Here is a 16,007-nt window from a genome sequence, read left to right as displayed (position 1 = left end):
AATTTTTTTCATCTGTACTTCATTTTTTCATTAAACTTTTCTAGATTAACATAACCATTTCAAGATTAATTTATTGCTGGGCTTAATACATTTCTAAAGAGTCCAACTTCTTTCATGTGATGCAGAAAGCAGAAGTATCTGCAGCAGGGAGGTGTACAGGCCCCAGGGAGATGCTCTTCATCAAGCTACCTTGAACTCTTATCCCAAATGCCTGTAAAACCACTAGACTGAGGTCCTTTGTTTTTTCAGGAACCAGTAACAGGAGTCGTGCCAAGGACACAGGCTTTGGATGAGGTGAGACAATCTACAGAGGAACACTGTCATTTATTAGCTGGGTACTGCCAGCCCAGAGCAGGCAGCCCCTCCTGGGTCTCAGAGAAATCCCACCAGAGCCGCCCACAGAAGCTGAGCAGGAGTCACACCTCTACCACCAATGCAGTCTCAGGGCTCTCTGCCTTGGACTCTGGATTCCATTTTCTGAGAACTTTTCACTTTATTTCTACTTACTTAAGAAAAACAACAATCCTAGATTCTCAGACACAGGAAACAATCTGAGACATTTAAGGAATGGCTGACAAAAGTATCTGTTTTTAAGCATAATTTCCTGAAATGAAGTTTATGAGAACATGTACAGCAAAGAGAGCTAGTTGGTCTTTATTTTGGTATTAGTCCCGATGCCTTGTCTTGATATGGAGAGTCACCTTCCTTATAGAGGGGAAAATGTGTAGCTGGGCCTATTAATAAAACAAATCAAGATACTTAAATATACAGGAAAGCTAAAAACAGTAGTTATTGGATGAACTCAGAAATGACACGTACAACATGACTTACCACAAGAAGTTTTCATATTTAATTTCCATCTTTATGAAAATTCAATCTTCAAACTGAATCTCAATCTGTAAGAAATCCTGGTGAAACTTGTGAATCCCACAGGATAATGGTGGCTGCCTAAATACCAACTTGTCCTTATGTCCTCCAAACCCAGACAGATCAACAAGCAGCAGATACAACCATGCCAACAGCAAAACTAGGAGACAGAATTCAACAAGACAACTGGAGAAACTAGCAGAGCCAGTGACACTGCTCCCCTTCAGTGACACTTCCTCCTCCTTCCTCTCAGGAGGAGATGCATGGACACAAGAGGGGGTCCAGCAGGTTCCCACAACAGCAGTTCACTGACAGCAACACCCTAGCAAGGAAGGGCTGCATAGTGGGGGAACACAGAGACCAGGTGTAAGACCGAGAGGGCCAGAGCACTGGAACTGGGGAACTGGAAGGGGAGCTTGGCTAGATGTGGTGGCCTCCAGAAGATCCCACTTCTGGGAGAGGCAGAGGTAGTTCCACAGAAGCTTAGGGAAAGAAGGAAAAGAAAACCAGTGATAGAAATAAACTAAGAGTCTTATGAAACAAAGGAGAATCACAGCACTGGGAGTAACACCAAGCCCCTACCCACCCCTCCCTGACACTTTTCATCAAAAAAAAAAGTCCTTAATGGTGTCAACAGAAGAGAGGATTTAAACTAAGAAACCTGTGAAAGCACCCAAACCCCTCATCTCCCATTGCAGAAACACATGCTATTATGAGCCCAAGAAACTCCAAGACACTCTGAACAGAAGAAGGCAAGCAGCATCCACACAAAGCTACCATGTAAGAAGTAAGAATAAAACCTTTGCAGCTGACCAAAATGTTCCCCCAAACTACCACAAGGCAGAGGAGAACAATTCCATATAATTTAAATATTATTAAACATTTACAGATATGAAACTACATCACAGGTCAGAAATTCAAAACTCAGAATTCAAGAGCATGCAGGGGACCAGAATATGCCACCCCAAAATACACCACTTTGGCATAAAGATTATTTTGAGCTAGGGGAAAATGAGAATAGCAGATACAGAAAGATACCTTCTCAGAGCTTCCCCTATCTGACTAAATGCAGAAACTTCTAAGAAATGAGGACTGCCATAAATCCCCTCTCCTGGGAAAGTTTTATGGCCATGAAGCAGATGGAACGTTCATACAGAGATGGGCCTGCACAAACAAACCTTACTCCTTCGTTTCCCAGGGTGCTGCCCTGGGAAGCCTAAAACCTTTTGTCCTGATACTTCTCTACAAATACATTGTTCTTTGTTAAGACGCTATAAGCCCAGTTCTAATAACCCCTTTGAGTTACTCATTGCTGCCATGTTCAATAAACTATTTTTTCTTGTCAGTCTGTCTGAAGAACCTAGGAGAGTAGAGAACAAAGGTGAAGTTCTTCCTTCCCTACATGCACACAAAAAATAAAACCAGGAACTCCTATTTCAAATTCTAGAAGGAAAGAAAAAAAAAGACCAAGTCATCTCAGAAATGAAATCTTAGCTAGAACATATCTACGGGGAGAACAGATTCTATTGACACTGAGGAGAAAAATGAAAACAGCCAAGAGCATGGAAATGGATTTGAGAAAAAATGACAGGATAACTGGAGTCCCTGAAAAGGGGAGTAAAACAAAACAAAATATTGAAATAAGATTTAAAACTACAATTTCAGAAAATTTTATGGAAACAAAAGAAGATATGAATCTAAGTACTGAAAGGGTCTGCCATGTACTGGGAAAACTGACCCACTGAAACACATCTAGTAAGACTATTAGATTTTATACATCAAGAAAATCTCTAGGCTTCCAGGCAAAGTCACTTACAAAATTAAGGAAATCAGGTTAGCTTTAATTAGACTTCAACAGCAACATACAAAGCAAGATGACAGGGGAACAATATATTTGAAGAAACTCAAGGGAAAAAAAGTGTGAGTCAAAGATCACACAGCCAGCCAAGCCAACCAATAAGTACCACTGATTGAAGCAAGAACTTAAGGAATACCACACTGGCTTCCAACTATGGAGATAACTAAGGAACATCAGTAAAAAGGCTGGTGGTGGTGGCACTGAATATGTTTTACTACAGATCAAAGAGAAAAAAAAAAGTAGAGACAGGGTAGAAATATAAAATGGAAACATCTGTTCCAACAAAGTACAATTAACTGAGCCCTGGTCTTCCCACACACATAAGGTGGACAGGGGAAAATTTAGAACAGGCTCAGGGACTGGCACATAGGTAATGGGTGTTTTCCCACATCAAATACTAGAGGCCTACTACAGCTAAGGACATTTTAAAAAAATTCATAGTATAAAGGTTACCAAGTAGAACAAAAATACAAAATTTCCAAAAAAAAAAAAAAAAAAAAAGGAGAAAAGAGATCATATGAAGAAAGAAAATTAAAACATCATACATAATTAATATAAAGACATAATAAATATAAAGCAAGATGACAGATTTAAAAACCGATCATATACCAGTCATACAAACAATGTAAATGGACTGAAGATTTTTAGATTTGCTCACAAAAAAGCCAACTGTGTGCTCAATAGGAGAGATACAACTAAAATAAAGCTATTCTGAAAGGCTTAAGATTAAAAGGACGTCAAAAGTATACCACATACATCAACCAACTTTTGTTTGATTTGTTGCAACCAGAAATAACCCTCAAATCTCCAAAGGCTTCTTTCTCACTCACTTTACCTGTTACTACAGGCCAGTTGTGCTGGTTCTTTCTCCATGTGTCATCTCTCTATTCTGGAATGTAGCCCTATCAGAAGTGTGTGTGTGTGTGTGTGTGTGTGTGTGTGTATGAATGTAGCCCTATCAGAAGTGTGTGTGTGTGTGAATGTAGCCCTATCAGAAGTGTGTGTGTGTGTATGTGTGTATTTTTTTTTTTCCAACCAGGACAGAAGCAAGGGATGACCCCTGCAGCTTCTGCTCAGGTAGAGTGTGCATCCCCCTTCCAACTCCCTCAAAGTCAGTCACGGGCCAGAGCAGAAGACTCAGTGGGGTGGGGAAGCGCACTTTGCCCAGAGCCATGCAGCACAGGTCACATGGCAGCAGGCAGAATGTATAATCCTCTTACATAATACAGTCCTCAAGCAGGCAAACGCAAATAATAAGAAAGCAAGGATTGCTACCCCAGTATCAGACAAGGCAGAATTTGGGCTCAAAAATACCAAATGAAAGAAAGACATTCACTCGTCAATGCTAAAGATACAATTCATAATGAAATTATATTAGTTGTGAACATCTACTTACCAAAACATAGTAGCCACCTTCATAAAGCAGAAACTACAAGAAACGCAAGATAGACAGAAATGCACTTATAAAAGGAGATATGACTATACCCCTTTTAGTCCAAAGTAAGTCAAGTGGACAAAAAACACAGATGTGAAAGGCCTTGACAACATAATCAAAATCTACATCTCAGGGATCTCTATCAAGGCATACAGTCCAATAAGAGAACATCTGCCTTCTTCGCAAGTGTGCAGGGGCCATTCATAAACACCAATCATATATCAGGTGGCAAAGAAAACCTTAGTAAGTTCTCTGATGATAATGAAAGAAAACTAGAAATCAAAGCACCTCCACCTTGAATACAACCCACAAACTCTTGAGTTAAAGGGGAAACGAAATACAATAAAAAACACTATATATCAAGATCAGTGGGGGGGATACAATTTAAAACATTAACACAGTTTTAAAGGAAAATTCATCCATGAGTATTTGGATCCATATAAATAATAGAAATAGTGAAATAAATACCATCTTCCATTCCCCCCAAAAAGTCAGAGGAAAAAATGGAAGAAAGCAATAGAGTTAAAAGCTGAAAACAGGAAACTAATAAAACCTGTGAGTCAAAATATTAGTTGTTTGAGGAAAGAGATCAAAAGAATCAAGAAAGAAAGGTAAATGCACAGAGAAGTGACAAAGGGAAGTAACTACTGAACTAAAGAATGTTCAAAAAAGTCAGTTTAAGGGTTCCACTTAAATCTTCAAAGACCATAGCATGGGGTAAAAGGAAAATCTCTACATTCTTTTTATGAGGCACCTGTAACATCGATACTTCAACCTGATGGGCTACACACAAAAGAACCATAAAGAAAATAATTCAAAAGAAAATAATTAAAAACAGAATCAAATAGCACATTAAAAAATAATACATTATAATCTATAGGGGTTATTCAAGGAATGCCAGGACAGTTTAACGTATTAGTAACTAAGGAGAAAAATCATGTTTGTCTTCACAGATACTAAAGAGGCCTTCAAAATATAACTCTTGGGGTGCTTGGGTGGCTCAATTGGTTAAGTAAGCATCTGCCTTTAGCTCAGGTGATGATCTCAGGGTCCTCGGAAGTCCCCTGTCAGGCTCCTTGCTCAGCAGGGAGTCTGCTTCTCCCCCACCCTCTGCCCCTCCCCACCACTCATGCTCTCTCTCTCTCCCTCTCTGTCTCAAATAAATAAAATCTTTTTATAAAAAATATGACTCTTCAATCTCTAATAAAAACACTCATTAAAACAGAAGTTGACAGATACTTCATTATCATGAAAAAATATGTACTTTAAGCCAAGAAGTAATAATCTATCAGTTATTTCGATTTTAATTACATTACCATTACTTATAATAAGCTCCATTTAAATACAGAAATGGTTAGCATTCTGAAATTCTACTTCCAATGTTTCCTAACTGTGAACTCTAAGTGTCAGTCGCTGAAAATGCTTTGAAGGTACAAATGCTTTAGTGATCTTACCATCTAATCAAATGAACACAAAGTGAAGCATAAGAACAGACTGCAAAGTCTCCTAGAACTTGGATGATCCTCTGTCCTGACTGGATGGACAGACAACCTTGGCTTATACCCATCTTCCTGGCATCTCAAAAATATCCCAACTTGAACAACCTACTCATGGCCATTCTGTAACTCACAGAAATAGGGAACTATTGGAAAAAAAAAATAAAAGTAGAATTACAGTTTAAATGTTATTCATATATAAAAGTTAATACTTAGAGACTGACAATTAACTAAAATCAGGAGGTGAGAGAAAATGCAAGGCCATGTAACTATTCATTTTTAGGAGAATCATTAGATACTGTCTAAAATTAATAAGTCAGGAAGTAGAAGTATTCCAAAATTATTTAGAATTACAGTGGTAACCATCAGAGGAATTAAACAGGAAGTTAAAAACCATTACTTCTGGGGAGTACGATTTAGGAGAGAGGAGACTCAGAGAATACTTTACTTTTTAACTGGAACTTTTCCATAGTCCTTGCATTTTTCTCACATATGTAGTAGCTACGACATTTATAATAAACACATATTTAGGTAAAACATAGAAGAACGTGACATAAACTCCCTTTCACTCTGTTGCCTTTGCTCTCGAAACCTAAAGAGTAAAAGAAAAAAATCAACATGGTAGGAGCATTCACACACTCTCTCCACCAATATTCACCAAGTGCCTACTGGGTGGTACACACCGAGTGAGGTGTGGGGCAACAGCAGTGATATTAAGACAGACACTCACCAGGAGCTTACATTCTGGAGCCACATACCACCATGGGTCCTCCCTACCTCTTCTAAACAAGTGCACCTCATGGGGCTCACAAGAATGAGAACAGATGGTGAACACTGCAAATGCAAACAGAAAAAGGCCAATCTAGAAAGATTTTATCATTTGATGAACAAGCTATAACTTGGCAGTAAAACTAGAAAACAAAAAAACAAAAACAAAATTTTTTTTTAAGTGGGGAGTGGGGAGGGAACAGTGGGAGAAGGAAAAAGAAAATCTCAAGCAGGTTCCACACTCAGCAAGGAGTCGGACTCAGGGCTAACTCCCATCACCCTGAGATCATGACCTGAGTGGAAACCAAGAGTTGGATGCTTAACCGACTGAGCCACCCAGGGGCCCCTAATGCTTTACAAATGCTATCATATGTCCTCACCACATTTTGGCAAAATTTAAAAAACAACCTTTGCAGAAATAAAGCCAAGTGAAAAACACTGATAACTGATGGCCTACAATATTTAAGAAATATTCCCAATTTTCAAAAATAGCTAAGAAATTATAGACTCATAATTGCATCAAGATAATCCAATAAGGTCTTTCATTAAATTTGACACTGCCAAATTCATGGCTCTTTACAAGCTTTACAACTGGGCAACATCCAAAAGCAGGAGAAGACAGCATTAGCCATGCAGAACATCTTCCAATTGCCATTCTTAAGCAGCCATTCTCTTTGATGTGCACTGTGCAGGCTATCCCCAATCTGGCCTCCTATTAACAAGGAGAAGATAGTAAGAGAGACCTTAGCAATTCAAAACTACTTTACTGTCATACTCAGGCCAGTTTAAGATCTTAATGGCAGTTCATTAAGATTCTACAATTGAATTTGAAAAATTCCATAGCTCATCCTTGGGAACAAATGAAATGAAAACAGAACTCTTTTGGTGGTAGTTTTGCTATACTATGCTAAGCCCTTCAGAAAGAGTAAATTTTAATTCAATACCACAGCTATGAAAACACCACCACTGTTTAACTGGCAGTCAAGCAGAAAAGCAGAACACCCATAATAGGTATTTTGTGATGGTTGCATCCCTCAGTGGCTCACTAACATCTTGCAGACAAGCATGGGACTTATGTCTTGTACACAGAATACACAATTGACCTTTCCTCAGGAATATACAATGTATATTTTCATTTAATCTTACTGAAAGCAACAAAAAAGATCAATAGAATAGTAGTGAGAATACAGTATTGCCACAAAACCTGTGTGGGTGGTGGATAAACGGGGTGAAGAAGATAAGCTCCTAATACATTTTAATCTGCAGTTAGGATAATGAGAATGAGTCCATGGGAAGTATGCTGCAAATGCTGAGCATCTTCTAATGGCTGCCACATCCTCAAAACAGCATCACCTGTCCCCTTTAAAGCACTAACTGGTCAGCTCTTAAATACATGGGGCTTGGACAATACTGATGATAGGTCGGTATGTGTGTTCTGTTGATTCAGGAGTCTGACATGGGGAGATGGACTACACTGTGGTGTCAAGAAAGGGTAACAAGTAGATGGGAAAATTCTACATTAAAGGAAGGGTGGCAGGGTGGACTAACATGTGCTCCAGCCTAGAAGGATGAGGACAGGTATAAATGATGCCAGATATAATGGAAGATTCTGAACATCTAAAATTGATACAGAATCGGCCTTCCTACTGTAACTGACAGAGAAACTAGGCCTAGTTTTTGGCTTCAAGGATTATATACTATTAAAACTCACAGAACCCTGAGTACTCGTCTTCCCTAAGCTTTCCTGGAGCCAACTATCACTGAAAATAACACAGTTCCCCATAGGATAAATAACACTTAACATGGTACAAAACTCTTTCAAATCTTTAATTAAAAGACCAGGGGTGCCTGGGTGGCTCAGTCGGTTAAGTGGCTGACTTCAGCTCAGGTCATGATCCCAAGGTCCTGGGATCGAGCCCCGCATCGGGCTCCCCGCTCAGCGGGAAGCCTGCTTCTCCCTCTCCCACTCCCCCTACTTGTGTTCTCTCTCTCCTGTCTGTCAGATAAATAAATAAAATCTTTTAAAAAAAAAAGACCAAAGATCTAGTCCTAAAGGTCTTTGGCTCTGAAATTCTGGCAGAGTCATTTAATCTGTCTGGCTCTCTGCTTCCTTGGTAAATAATGGCTGACAATTTTGATGAATATGCTAATTAATATTTCATAATCACCATCTCCAATGGTCCTAAATGTTTTATAAGCATAAACTCACTGAACCCTCACTATGAGATATACTATTATTACCCCTTTTTATAGCAGATGAAACTAAAGCATGGAGAGGCTAAGCACCTTGCCCCCCATCCAAAAGCTAAGACATCAACTGGCCTGCCATATCCAGGCCAGGCCTAGGATGCAATGACTTGTGCAAACTAAGTGTGAAGAGTGAAGGTGAAAGTCTTCCTATACCTCCTGTCAATGAAACAGGTGATCAACAATCAAGGAGAAAACAGATGTTTGTTTATAAACAAAAGCGTTTTCAAAATCCTTTTAGGATTACTGGCTCAAGACTTGGCCTAGTTTCACAAAAACAATAACGCAACACCTCTTCACAAAAAGGAGGGTTCCCCTGAGACCAGTATCAAGTGCTGTAATGTTTTCCTCTGCCAATTATAGATTCTCTTCCAGGGAAGTACATCCTGACTTAAAATCTGCTGTAACATTAAGATCACCTCTAGGCAGGAGGTGCTAGGACATTAAATTTTATTTGAATATATTTTAAATGTTTTGTGAATCACAGAAAGGAGCTATTGTTTGGTGTCAGCATCAAGTATGTGGCAGTACTCCTTAAGTACCAGCGTATATCAGGGTAATGTGTAAAAGAGGAACAACTTATGATTAATTTGCTGTGTTCGAACTACACAGCTTACGAGAAATTTAGAAACCAGCTAGGATAAATGCCCTTTGAGAGGTTCCTGAGGAAAGGAACCCTTACCTTTATGCATCTTTGCATCCTGTACTACTGTGCACTGCATGAAACCTGTATCTAAGCATTTCCTGGAAATGTTTTCACAACGGTAAAGTGTTATATTAGAATCAAAAGAATGAAGGTGGCAAAACAAGCAGATTCCAAACTGAATTTAGTACAGAAATAGAACTCTAATAATGTAACAATTAAGTACTGGTCCTTCTCAAAAATAAAAATATGCTCTTGCTGTCAGCAGATCTTTCACTTTCAAAAAGAAAAACAACAACAAACCACCAGGAAATTTCAGCCTCTCTAATCCTAAACAGCTGAATCATTCACATGTTCAAGCTCTGCTTTTTGGGAGGTCCGAACTTAAGACCTTCCCTAGGAGAACATGGAAGAATTACAGAAAATTAACGGGATTTCCCAAAGACGCCGACTTAGACAGGAACTGCGTTATCCTTAATCAAACAGGAGGCACTGGCAAACCCATCAATCACTGGTGAAGTAAAAAGACTATGCTGAGAAAACGTATTCGTTCTCCAACGAACATTTATTAAACGTCTACTTGGCGCAAGGCAAACGGGCACACGATCTCTGGAATGGGGGCGCCGCGCCAGTCTGCTCCTCCGGGGGACCCACCTGCCCAGCCAGATGCGCCCAGACGCATCGGCCAGGCGCCGGGGCGGGGGGGGGGGGGGCCCCGGACCCGCCCCTCCGGCTCCTCCTGGGCTCGCCTCCCACCAACACGGGTCTCCGAGGGAGGCGGCTTCAGCCGTGGCGAAATGAACAAATCTATCCCGCCGTGACGGCGACTGCACCCCTCCAGGCGAGGCCGTGGGACGCCCCCCCCCCCGAACCAACACGGGGGTAACGCCGGGGCGGGGGGGGCGTGGGGGCTCGGGGGACTTCAGGGGATGTCTGGAGGGTGTGTGGGGGCTGAGGAACCCCGAGGGATCCTAGAGGTTCCAGGGGACGTACGGGGGTGAGGTCTGGGGGTCCGAGGGGATCTCTGGGGGGCGCGCGGGGTTGCTGAGAGCCCCTGGGGCGTTCTTGGTAGGGTCTCTGGGAGGCTCTAAGGCTTAGGAGCTCTCTGGAAGATGCAGGGGAAATGAGGGCCCACGGGCGTCTCAGGGGAGAGAGGGCATTCAACTGGACGCGCGTGGGGGCGGCTGGCTGGGGAGGGGGCCCGCGACGGAGACCCCACTCAGGGCACTCGCGGTCTGGAGCTCACCCAAAGAGCCCTCGGAGGAAGGAGTGGGAGGCCTTGACTCGCTTCTCAGCCTCCGCCATCAGCTGCACCGCCTCACGCTCCTTCCCCGCGTTGTCCATGTCGCCCGCTGCCGCTGCCACAACCTCCTCACCCGGCTCCGACGCGCCTTCCGCGCCTTCTCCCTTCTCTCCCGAGATGGGGAGCGCAGGCGTGGTGCGCAAGGCCTGTCGGGACTTGTAGTGCCGGGTCGGGCCCTGGAGGCGGAGATGGGCGAGGCGTCAACTACAATTCCCAGAAGGCCGCAGAGCCAGGCGGGGTGGGGATCGGAGCTTGCAGACTGCCGGCGCCCGGGATTTCGGGGCGAGGGGCGTGGCTCTCCGTAGGGGTCTTAGACCAAGGTGAACTTTAATCGTTTAGTATGCGGGGAAATGGGAGATGACGCGTGGCTTTCTAGTAAGGGTAACCTCAAGCACGCCGCATCACGTTGGTTCAGGAATCTCTTGCTCACCACGACAGACACCTGGCAATGGGATGGATGAGGAAACGGGGGATAACAGACTGGAACGTTCAACCTACGCGCAAGTTCTGCAAAAGGGAATCTAAGGCAGCCACCGAAAGCAATTTCATTAACCATGTGATGCCCATCCACCCACCCACCCACCAGCAACAGCTGGAAGAAAGAGCCATTTTTATCTCCAGAGCAAGGCGTTTAAGAATGCATCATTTTCCCCAATATAAATTCAGTTATTTTTCAGTCTCTCCGTATTACAACTTAATGTCGGTCCTCTCTTTCTTGGTTATAAATAAGTTGCATTTATGCTATATATGCATAATCCACTCTTCTAATTGACTGAATTATTTTCCATGGATGGGAAGCTTTGAGCTGTCTTATCCTTTACATGGTGCTGACCGTAGGGGGTGAGTCTTCTGGGGCACAGGCCTGCCTGGAGGACTTCTAATTCCCTAGCAGAAGAATCCATAGATATATGCTATCATGTGCCAACAATTTCCAGGCCTGTCCTGGAGGGGGTGGCTTTTTTGTTTGTTTTGTTTGTTTTGTTTTTGTTTTATACAAAATCTAGACCATTTGCATTTGGCAATGCTTAAGCAGAGGTGGTGAAGCACATATGAAAATCACTGCCAAATGAAAATGTGTGACAACGTCAAACTATTAATAAATACACTGTCGGCACTGGCACATGAAATATGTCTAAGAAAATGAAGCCTGTTTTTAGAGAGCAAGGCAATGAAGGCCAAACTCCTAGAAAGGAAACTAAAGCATATGTCGCAGAGTTCATACACTGAAGGAACTCTAGAGATGGAAGTATCAGATCTTCAGGCAGAATTTATTTACTATTACTACATGCAATACTCTAACTTTGAAAACCTAATTTGTGTTCTTTTGAAGCAGTATTGGAGAATAAGGAGGCAGGGAATTAGAGGTGTCAGTAAATGTAGGATTAAAGAGGAAAAACTGCAAAATTGGACATAAGCATTTGAAAAGCAGAGCAGTCCATGGGGATTTCATGGAGTGGAGCCAACTCAAAAGCTCCTAAGTGCAGCATCATTATATTGATTAAAGCAGCTCCCAAAGCTGGCCCAAAGTAACGGATGTTCAAGAAATACTGATCCCTAAGCCGCTAGCTGTTTATATCAGGATCTCCTGAGGTTGGAGTCTAGGAAGTGTACATTTTAATAAGAACTCTCCGCGCTATTGTAAAGCATACGATTCTAGATTCTCAAATCTGTGGTCAGCTCAAAAGGAGGTAGAATAGACTTCTCTAAGCCAGAACATGCAGCTAGGGGTGGCAGGGTACATCTTGACATTTTTAATGTTTCTGGGTATTTCCTTCATTCTCCTCTTTCTGACAGGCACTCCCATCCTTCCCCAGTCCACACCCAAGTAGGGAAAAAACTTTAAACCATAATTGTTGTGTAGAGCACTTGTTTTCTTATTCCAGAGGCTAGATAAGGGGAGGTGGCAGGGCAGAGAGAAAAACCTCAAAGAATGAGGAAGACTGAGAGACAGATGAGGACTCCTCCAAGCAGGAGGGAAAAGGAGACCTGCTCTGCTGTGGGCCAGGGAGAGAGTGAAGCCCTCAAGTAGAAGCTGTCCTAGAGTAGGTCCAAAGGACCCATGACATACACCTGAGCTGACCAGGATGGTGGCCACTCACTGAAAGAGGCCATTTAAATTTAAATCAAATAATAGGAAATCAAATGCAAAATTTTGTTCCTCAGTCACACTAGCCACATTTTAACTGCTCAATTGCAGCATGTACCTAGTGGCTGTCATATTAGAATGCACAAATACAGAACATTTCTATTTATGGCACGAAGTTGACAATGCTGGCCTAGACATATCTTGCCTTTCAGCCGCTCTGGACACTTGGAACAAAAGACTTCAGACAGTTTCTGAGAAGATGGAGCAAGAAAGGAGGAACCTGCACCCTTTACCAGGCAGAACCAAGCAGAACCTGCAGGCCTTTCCCTATGATCAGGGCAGACTCACAGGCTTTCAGACTGAATGAACACACAGGAAGTTAAATTGGAATGTCGAGTGTCCAGCTGTTCACCCTGAGAGGTGCTCTGCAAAGGCAAGGCTGAAGCCATTTGAGAATAGCCTGCTGTAAGAGAGGCAGGATCAGAAAATGATCTGTGTGAAAAACAAGGTGTGGCCCTTTGCATGTGTTCACAGAAGGGGGTGCAGCATGGGAAGAATCCTGTGTGGAGACCAGCACCAAGGGAAGGTGCAGTGGGCACAAATGCATTGCACCTCCAAGATTGTCCGGACTGGGATCTGGAGTGGCAGTGCAGGGGCCCAGTGCACTGGGTGAGTATCTCCCATGCCACTGAGTGCAGTTGGCTCCCACTACCCCTGCCTGCCATGAAGCTGAGCAGCAACTACCAGGTCCTGCGTTCACTTAGTGTCACCCCCCCCCCCCCCTCTGATTCCAAACTCTGTAAGAAACTTGTGGCCATGACTAGCATGGGTGTTCCCGTGCCTGGGGGTCCCAACTGCCAGCACCTGCAATTCTCTTGAGGGTTGTCTTTGGCCTTCCAGCCTGCTCTGCTGGAATGCTAAAGAAGTGGGGAGGACTAATTAACTACATTGACAAGGAAATCAATGCCTCTTGGCCTCCTAGGAGCAGCCCTCAATCAATGAATGTTGGAAAATTGGAAGATAAGTACCCTTCTGGTGGGACAACTCTGAGCAATGTTTTACACTCTCTCCTAGGGGTCCCCAGTGGCAGTGAGCTCCAAGCTGCTCACAGTAGAACGTTCCTGTTCTGTACTCTTCACTGACTTTCTTCCCTTGCCTTTCCCCACACTCCTACTGGTGCTGCCTTCTGGTGTTACCGCCCAGGAAATTGCTTTCACTAGAATCCTTGTCTCAAGGTCTGCTTCTGGGAGAACACAAACTAAGACGGGGAGCGTATGCACTGAGGACCGATAGGTGTGTTCTGGTACCCAGACACAGTCATGGTGTTCATTACAAATTCATAAATCGGTATTGTCATTTGTATACTTGGGGTTCCGGTTGTCACTTCAAACTTAGGGGTGTAAAGCTATAGTAGTTGTTTATTATTGGTATCATTTGTGGTTCTGGGGCCCTACTGGGCTCAGATGGGTGGTTCTCACTTGGGGGTCTCTCAGTCAGGTGGTAGCTGGAGCTGGGGTCGTCTTCAGGGCTTTCTACTCATGCCTGCTGCCTGAGATGGGAAAACTCGAAAGGCCAGAACAGCCGAGGCCCTGGTATCTCTCTCTGAATGTTTACATGGTGGCCAGGGCTCCAAAAGTGCTAGGGGGATGGGAGCCAGGCAGCTGCTGAATCACCTTTACAACTTAAGGTCTCAAGTTCTGAGGCATCATTTCTGTATCCCTGAAGCAAATTGCTCAGGCTCACCTGTATTCAAGGGGAGGGTCTCAAAGGATTTGCAGAGGTGTTAAACCCACCAGAGTTATATTCAAGGGAGCCTGGTTGCACTGACAAAACTGTGAAGCTGGAGCCCCCAGCCTGGGGAGCAGCCCTTCACCTCCAAGGGCCTTGGAACCCCGGGAGGGTCTGCCCCATCTTCAGCTGCCTTCTCCACTGATATCTCAGACTCAGTAACCTAAGAGTGGCTCAGAGGTGTTGGGAGGGACAAGGCCAGGGCTGCTCCAGTGTGGTCCCCTTTTGAAGGCAGGGAAGAAAAGAATTCATTCCAGAAGGCTCTTCATCCAAAAGCATCAAAATAATGAATTAATGAAAATAAACGTTCTCTATCCATGTTGATGAGGTTGGGCTTCTGCACTTTGTGTAGCTTTGAGGCTAGAATTTAATTACTCTATTTATGGTGATTTTTTTCATTTTCCTCATGGACTTGCAAAACCCGAGAGCAATTGAATGGGGAACTTCAGAGGGATAATTAAATAAGTGGTTTTTATTATATATTTTTTTTAATTTTCAAATCAATAGTAGTTTGTGTATGTGTGTGTGTGTTTGAGACATTTCATGCTGTGTCGAAATTGCTACAACTGTTCCTGAAGATAGCTTTGTTAATATTATTTACCATTTTCTATGTTTCTTCTAACAGATATTTTGTACATTTAATTTTGCTTTTTCTAATGTTTTGGTCTAAATTTCACAGAACAATTTCTTAAGAAAATGGTAAATTAAGTTCAAGAAAATACTTGTGAAAAAGTAATATTATGTCATTAATTAATGTTATTCTTTTCATTAACTGATATGAAATTCCACCACACAGTTTGAAATTAACTGGATGCCTTTAAAAATGGCAAATAGACATAAAAACCAAGATGACCCAACGTTTATTTATATAATGATATATTCTAAGACTTTTCTTCTCAATAGTTAATATAGTTCTAGCCAGAATTATGGTTCTAAGCTGCAGGCACAATGGCTTACAGAGAAAAATGGGTTTATTTCCTGGACTGTTTCGATTTCCTTTCACATTATTATTTTAATGTTATTGATCTAAATTTCTTTAATTAACAGAAATTTTAGGAAAAATTCACCCATTTCTACTCATTTTTTATCTGTATGTTTCTAAGGATACATAAGCATTTTCTAGATTGCTACTAGTCTTTGCAATTAAGTGTTAATGGATAATAGTTCATTGCACCAAATCTTATATAACCCTTTCCAAATGTGGCATGTTTGAGTTTCATCCTATTTGCCTATTACCAAAATAGTCAGGTCTGTCCCAAAATAAAGGAAGGGTTTCCTATCAGTGGTCACACTGTAACAGGCTTACTTAGGGTGTGGTGCTAACATTTCATAGTCTGAAAGAACTGAGTCTTCATAAGCACTGCTGTAGTGACTGCATTTGAAAATACAGTGAATGCTCAGCATCCGCGGATTCTATATTTGCAAATTTGCCTATTTGCTAAAATCCATTTGTAACCCCCAAACCAATACTATGAATTTCTGCAGTCATTTATGGATATGTGCAGAGCAGTGAAAA

General features: G+C 42.3%; 1 protein-coding gene across 3 annotated transcripts in view; it reads right to left on the bottom strand.

Annotated features, from left to right (window-relative positions):
* The window catches only part of NAPB (NSF attachment protein beta), a 39,382-nt gene extending 28,693 nt beyond the window's left edge, over positions 1-10,689 (bottom strand). For all 3 annotated transcript variants that reach the window (XM_044918734.1, XM_021700688.1, XM_021700689.1), the window contains exon 1: positions 10,561-10,689. In XM_044918734.1, coding sequence (XP_044774669.1) covers positions 10,561-10,658 — 98 coding nt within the window. In that variant the 5' untranslated portion in view covers positions 10,659-10,689. The remainder of the gene's footprint in view (positions 1-10,560) is intronic.
* Positions 10,690-16,007: the final 5,318 nt, after the last annotated feature.

The sequence above is a fragment of the Neomonachus schauinslandi genome, chromosome 10 (assembly GCF_002201575.2).
Source record: "Neomonachus schauinslandi chromosome 10, ASM220157v2, whole genome shotgun sequence".
NCBI lineage: Eukaryota > Metazoa > Chordata > Mammalia > Carnivora > Phocidae > Neomonachus > Neomonachus schauinslandi.
This window is presented reverse-complemented; position numbering and strand designations above follow the sequence as displayed.